Source organism: Formica exsecta, unplaced genomic scaffold (genome assembly GCF_003651465.1).
Source record: "Formica exsecta isolate Colony F162 unplaced genomic scaffold, ASM365146v1 scaffold80, whole genome shotgun sequence".
Lineage (NCBI taxonomy): Eukaryota > Metazoa > Arthropoda > Insecta > Hymenoptera > Formicidae > Formica > Formica exsecta.
Window position 1 is genome coordinate 2,637,456 of NW_021853570.1, and position 6,896 is coordinate 2,644,351.

General features: G+C 33.3%; 2 protein-coding genes across 6 annotated transcripts in view; both read left to right on the forward strand.

Moving 5' to 3' along the window:
* LOC115244150 (spermatogenesis-defective protein 39 homolog) overlaps positions 1-1,940 on the forward strand; it is a 2,484-nt gene extending 544 nt beyond the window's left edge. Inside the window, exons 2-10 of the mRNA XM_029821573.1 lie at positions 1-43; positions 115-271; positions 365-546; positions 671-807; positions 877-904; positions 975-1,119; positions 1,188-1,432; positions 1,505-1,681; positions 1,773-1,940. The exon at positions 1-43 is cut by the window's left edge and continues 2 nt beyond it. Coding sequence (XP_029677433.1) covers positions 1-43; positions 115-271; positions 365-546; positions 671-807; positions 877-904; positions 975-1,119; positions 1,188-1,432; positions 1,505-1,681; positions 1,773-1,898 — 1,240 coding nt within the window. The 3' untranslated portion in view covers positions 1,899-1,940. The remainder of the gene's footprint in view (positions 44-114; positions 272-364; positions 547-670; positions 808-876; positions 905-974; positions 1,120-1,187; positions 1,433-1,504; positions 1,682-1,772) is intronic.
* A 599-nt stretch (positions 1,941-2,539) lies between these two features.
* LOC115244152 (microtubule-associated protein RP/EB family member 1) overlaps positions 2,540-6,896 on the forward strand; it is a 7,034-nt gene continuing 2,677 nt past the window's right edge. Inside the window, exons 1-5 of one of the 5 annotated variants that reach the window (XM_029821581.1) lie at positions 2,543-2,971; positions 3,514-3,799; positions 4,297-4,545; positions 5,484-5,721; positions 6,239-6,286. In XM_029821581.1, the coding sequence (XP_029677441.1) occupies positions 3,533-3,799; positions 4,297-4,545; positions 5,484-5,721; positions 6,239-6,286 (802 nt within the window). In that variant the 5' untranslated portion in view covers positions 2,543-2,971; positions 3,514-3,532. Of the gene's footprint in view, positions 3,054-3,513; positions 3,800-4,296; positions 4,546-5,483; positions 5,722-6,238; positions 6,287-6,896 lie in introns of all 5 variants that reach the window. The other 4 variants (XM_029821578.1, XM_029821580.1, XM_029821577.1 and 1 more) reach the window with 4 other exon arrangements.

The window sequence follows — 6,896 nt, forward strand, 5'->3', positions numbered from 1 at the left end:
GTTCAGCAGCGAAAAGCGATCATTCTGCTTCGAAAACAATGAAGTAAAAAATTATAAAGATGATTGTAATAGCGAATTCTTTTATGAACTCCAGCTATAAGAATTAAATTGCAGGTGGATCAGCTGTTCGGAGTATCGAAGAACGAAACTGAAAAATTGTGGGCCGGAATCTCAGATAGATCGCTTTCTGAAAGTAGTTTTAGATGTACCGATGATCTTCAAACAACAAAACCATTGTTCTCGATCATATCTGAAAAGACACTTTCATGCAGTATGTTGTCAAAGATACAAATATGTTAATCTTGAAAAATCTCAATGTTATATAACAAAAGCATATTTTTTTATATAATGCAAAATCTTTCAGTTTTAGCTGCGGACAAGTTACAGGATATAAATACAAAAACAGCTGTTGAGCAGCCAGACATAACTTTGAGAAAGATATTGCTTGGTCAGCCATACACATTAGAACAATACAAGTCTCTTGCTAGCAAAACTGCCTTATTAGATGCCGCTATTTTAAGTGGAGATGGAAATGCTGTTTTAATAGTATGAATATATCTTATATATAGATAAAATAACAACTTTGCAACATGATATTGTATATATAGTCATAAAGTTAACAATATTTATGAATATCATTTAATACTGATATTTGATTATAATGTTGCAGATAATTTTATTTCTTACAAAGACTTTGAAACGGTCATTTGTGCAAAGATTATTAGTAGAGAGACCAGAAGCAGTAAATATATATATACATTATCTTTTTATAAGACTGCAAACAAGTGAAATAACTGATATTTTAACGTATGTAATTTCTTAGCATACCGTTGATTGAAAATCGCCATTATTTTTCTCACATCTGATATTTTACAGAATGCTGGGTCATTCCTCGATTGCTGCTGTAAATATTACTATTATATATGCTATGCAAATTAAATCGAAATATGTATTTATGCTATGGTTTATTACAGATGAAGAATCTTCATATTATTATAAAGAACACAAGAGACCCAAACAGATTGCTGCAAAAACTTCATAATTGCCAGAAAGCACATTTTGCCATGTTACCTGATTGTAAAGAAGTCATATTTTTGGAATCTTACATTAAGTTATTGGGTATGCTTACAATTTTTCTTTTTTGCTATGATATGACAAATTATTGTTTTTATACTGTGAATTGTTAGAATGGCAAATAGCAATCAACCAGAAAAAGGACAATGAAGAGTTCCCATTAAATTCTTCTATTCGAGAATCTCTGCATTATGCATGCAAACATCATTACAATACACCGAACACATTTGTCGCAATATCACCTATAACGCTCTCTCGAGACCATGACATTTCTCCTAGACTATATCAAAAAATCGCTATACAAGTTAAAGCTGCCTATGGTGGATGGGACGATATCGATCGTTTACTTTTAACAAAAGTAATGTGTTTTGTCTTATAATTTTCCATTTGCCTAATAGAATTATGTTTTATTATATCGATGATATTATAGGGAATACTTGGTAATACAAAGCTACAAACACATTTGCATATAGAAGATATTTTGAAAATACTGTATGAACACAATGCACCATGCACCATACTCGAAAAGTATTTGAAATTTGTCGACGATTTAGAGAAACGATTGGAGATGGCAAAGAAATTATCTTGCCATACAATAGTAATCGATGTATGTACATGCTTTTATAAGAAAAGAAATTTATAGTTGAAAGAATGTATAAATGACATTTGCTATAAAGTTGTATATTTATTAATTTTAGATATATATACAACAAGGGGACCGAATGATGCTGGTGGATTACAAAGCAAAATTGCAACCTCAATCGGAAGAATATTTTTATGCCGAAAGCGCGTTACATTTACCACACGTCAAATGGAAAAGTTAGGTCTGTTGAACATGTAATTAATAAACATGAAAAATAATATATATTTGAAAATTATTGTGTTTTTCACAATAAAATTGGAAAATTATATTTAATATATTGAAATATCTAAAAAAATCATAGTTATAATTTTTTTTGCACATCTTACAAGAGTTGTATCATTTCGTTATTTACTCAAAAATGCAAACAATCGCGTAAATTACAAATCTAAATTTAAATAGCGAATAACAATTTCAGTTAATGTTTACGAAACTCGCCAATTTATAATCATTTTCGATAATTTTTAATATTCTACGTTTACGACAATATATTAAATGTCGCATTATTTATATAATTTTGCATGTATTAATTTCTTTTACATTTTTATTTATATTTTTCTTTTATATACGCACAAGTTAGTCGAGCTAGTTATTTCTTTATTCATGCACGAAGGATTTATTCCAGCTAGAAACCCCCAAAATAATTCTCTCCCATTGGATATCGAATCTCATTTGCAATATGGATCTGCCATAATTGTACCCATGATGTGAACGTGGCTTTAAGGGCCAATTTCACAAAGTCCGGTTAGATTAACCGACGGTTAAAATTAGCAGGGTGGCCAACAGAAAATAGAGGTGAAGGAAAACCAAGCATTCTTATCATTTCAGTTGGAACCCTGCTAATTTTAACCGTCGGTTAATCTAACCGAGCTTGGTGAAATTGGCCCTAAGTCGATAATCGTAGATTACACATCTTTACACGCTGTCTAGATTGTGGCCGTATTCCTTTGTCGAATCATCGTTGTCAGGTCGGGTGAATCTCTTTTCGTTCTCGCTTTTGTTCCACGTGGTACGGCAATCCTTCGATCCCGTCGAATTTACGCGTTGCGTAGAGATCGGGAACATCATCCGGACATCGTCTACGTAGGTAGAGAAGTGCGCGCGCGCGGCTCCGCGCCGGCCAATCACGCGCGAGGGAATCGTTAGAAGTTTCCGTTGCGTGCGCGTTTGAACGATCTAGTGCACATTTGTCATCTGCGAGGAACCACTCCCGATTCTCGCTGTTATTATCCGCGTTTTTCCTCCCGCGATTCTGAGGTAAGTTGTCGTTGTTCTTTGTCGCGAGCTCCGGACCACGCGGACCAAACGCCTCGCCCTTTCTGGATTTTTCTCTCGCGAGGTACGTCCCGGGCGAGGTGAATTGTACGGCTCGACGAGTCTGGACGATCCGAAATCGCCGATAAAGAATGCCGAATATGTCGCGAACACGAGACAGTTTCGTAGCAAAAAAAAGTTAATGGCATGTTAGATCCCTCGCGGGATCCTCTCGGGTTCGATCGTTCAATTGATCTCGCCGATCGCGTGTTCCGGGTTGCAACGGCAAATTCAACGTATATTGGTCTCATTTATTTTTTGTCGAAGAGATTACCGACTTTATTTATATCGGACGTAACGCCGACTGCGCGAATCGTGATCGCGATTTTAATTACAATTTTTTTAGTCTGTATGTGAAATGACAATAATTGTGATATTGTGATGTTAAATTTAAGATTGACCGCGATATATTGTGCTATAATCTCAATATTCCATTGGTATTGCCAGATTATTTGCTAATATTTTATACATATATTATTTTCCAGTTAGAGCAAACAAAGCAACATGGCTGTTAACGTCTATGCCACGAATATGACATCCGACAATCTCAGTCGTCACGATATGTTGGCATGGGTAAACGACTGTCTCCAATCCTCGTTCACCAAAATCGAAGAGTTGTGCACCGGTGCTGTTTACTGTCAATTCATGGACATGCTCTTTCCGGGCAGTGTACCTTTGAAGAGAGTCAAATTCAAAACCAATCTGGAGCACGAATACATACAGAATTTCAAAATTCTTCAAGGTGGCTTCAAAAAGATGAATGTGGATAAGGTAAGCAAACAGCTATCTTTTTTTTTCTTCTACTATTGACTTTGATAAATACATCTTAAGGGCAGCAAACTCATATAAAGGGGATATATCTGGCAATAAGCAAAAATTATATTCAGGAAAGATTATATTATAAAAGATAAACTTTAAAATAATTACATTGAAAATTTTAATGTTTTTGCATATCTTTTATCTCCCTTCTGTTTACTGACACGGATCGGGGATTGTAAAAAGAGAATACAGTTTATGGAAAACAAATTCAAGAACATATTAGAAGAATACAAGAAATAATCATTAATATCCTAATATATAAATAGATAAATTATTATTACACGACATAGTATGAAGATTATTTTAAGATAAGATGATTATAATATCCACATAATATAATGTCACATCAAGACCTAAAATTGCCTGGCATATGTGCTAGTATTATTTTGGGCAGAACAATCTGTGTGAATGAAGGAAATCATAATGATATGACCATGGGAATGGTTCAGGTAATACCAGTGGACAAGCTGATAAAAGGGCGCTTTCAAGATAACTTTGAGTTTCTACAGTGGTTCAAAAAGTTTTTCGATGCGAATTACGACGGTCGTGAATACGACGCTTATGAGGCGCGCGGCTGCATACCGTTAGGTTCCGGCGTGGACGGAACGCACAATTTGTCGAATCCCCAGTTGGTACCTTTGCCACCGCAATCGAAGCCGCCGCAAATGCAACAAAAACACATACAGCAACGTAACAGCGTTCCGCGACAGCAGCAGGGTATATCGTTGCAATCTCGATTTTTTACGCGGCCGCTTCTTGCATGCCGTTTATAACATGTTTAAGTAATATTTCTATATAAACAACCCTCACACACACCACATGCACATATAAACATGCACATGCGTATTTTAAAAGTGCATATATCAACTTTTAATATGCGATCGTTTGCAATAGTATTATATATTGCAATCTGTAGTATCCGTAATTTCAAATTATTTTAAATCGATACGCATTAAATGTATTATGAGCTATTTTTGCAATGTCACACATAAACACATGTACTTCACCTTATATATGCACTCTTCAAATTTCCACAGTATGAACAATAAGAAAATCTAGTAAGAATCTCACATGAATCTATCTAATTTGATGTGATAAAAGATTTACAGAGAGATATGTGGCATACTTTTATATATTGTTAATATATATATTTATATGATATAATTTTCTTTATATAAGAGAGAAAGAGAGAATAGGATAGGATTAGGTATCTGCTTTGCATTTGTTTATTATAGAACAAGAAGAAGAATTCCATAAGACCGTTTATTTTTAATAGTTCATAAATTTATATATAGGGGGCAAAGGATCATGTTAGGCAATAGAAAAAATTTGTATTTATTTTATTTTTATCTATGATTTTTATATCACACAATGATATGTTACATTAATTATTGTAACAGACAAAATCACACAGTGTATTTCTGTGTTTCATATTAATTTTATTACCTCATTCTCCGTATATTATTATTATAGCCATAAAAACGTGGTGCTTTCTTGCAACATTATGTTAAAAACGGTTATTATTATGTGTAAAATTATGGGTAAAATCATGTTTGCATCATCCATTTGGCATAATTTGTTCACATTTATTATGTTTTATTTTATTTTATTTTGCACATACACTCCTCATTTGCAGATTGTGCCAATTGATAGGCTGGTGAAAGGCAGATTCCAAGACAACTTTGAGTTTTTGCAATGGTTCAAGAAGTTCTTTGATGCAAACTACTCGGGAGCAGAGTACGATGCGCTTACTATGCGAGGCGGAGAGCCTATGGGTAGCGGCGGAAATAATGCACCTCGTGGTGGTTCTAATGTGAAACGTACTTCTCCACGTGACACAGTAAATTTGGCTAAGCCTGCTCCTCGTACTACTGGTACATCACTTATAATGATCTCCCTCTCTGATATACAAAAAAGTTTGAGTCTTAACCATGTTAAAAAGAATAGGATCCGACAGAACAAATAATCTTTTCTCAAGTATAACTTCAAACTTATGCATTAACACAGATTACTACTAATCAATAATTATTGATTTGATTGTCTTTTGATGTGTCCATTTTGACTATCTGACTGATCTTGCTGCAGGCGAGTTATTAATATTACATGAATGAATGCTATGTCAGCAGGATTAAACTCTCATATTAAATTATTGTTTTATTAGAAAGATTTCTGCGATATACAGTATGTTCTATATAGGTAGATTACAAATCAGTACTACTGTATTCTTTGTGACAAGGAATATGGCAGTAATGGTCTATATCTTAGCTATATAGGAAACTCTAGGAATTGAAATTATATATTTTCCATTACTCTAAACATTTCAACAAAAGTTTCAATTATGGGTTATTGCATAATATGATGTCAATAATTTTAAATGGAATTTGCCTTTAGGTGAGGGACATCCATCTTCCGTGCGTCCAGATAGTACAAACGTTTTAGGTGAAATTCGATATCTTTTTCCGTTTTTAATTGTAATTCTCGTTATTTACACGTTTTACTTCCTTAGTTTTGTATACGTTTTGATACTGAGATATATATAAAGAAAAATATGGGGTAAAAAAAAATAAAATTATGTTTCTAGTCTATGTTCAGTGATTATGTCGGAGAATCAGTTCCATTAATACTATGATATTATTACAATATATATATAAAAAAAGTATTAAAGCAAGGAGCAAAATTTTAGTGAACATGTAATTCATCGAGAATGAGATACTTTTGTATGAAATATTTTACACGTAGTTAGATTATATTGTCCCCTCACACAAAGTGAACTCTGAAACGATAATTATAGCCTTCCACTAGTCTATGATGATTATCTTTTTAATATTATTATACTAATTTGTAGCTGGTATCACACTATCAACTTGTTATGCACTGTATTATACAAGTTAAGATAATGTGAGAAACATTTTCTATTTTCTTTAAAAAAATTGTCTTGCAATTCTCTTCTATAGAAAGATTTTTTTTTTGTATATATTTCTTTTTTGTAAGATATATTATTACAATTGTAACATACATGTATTGTGCATGATTTTGAAACGCATTCCTG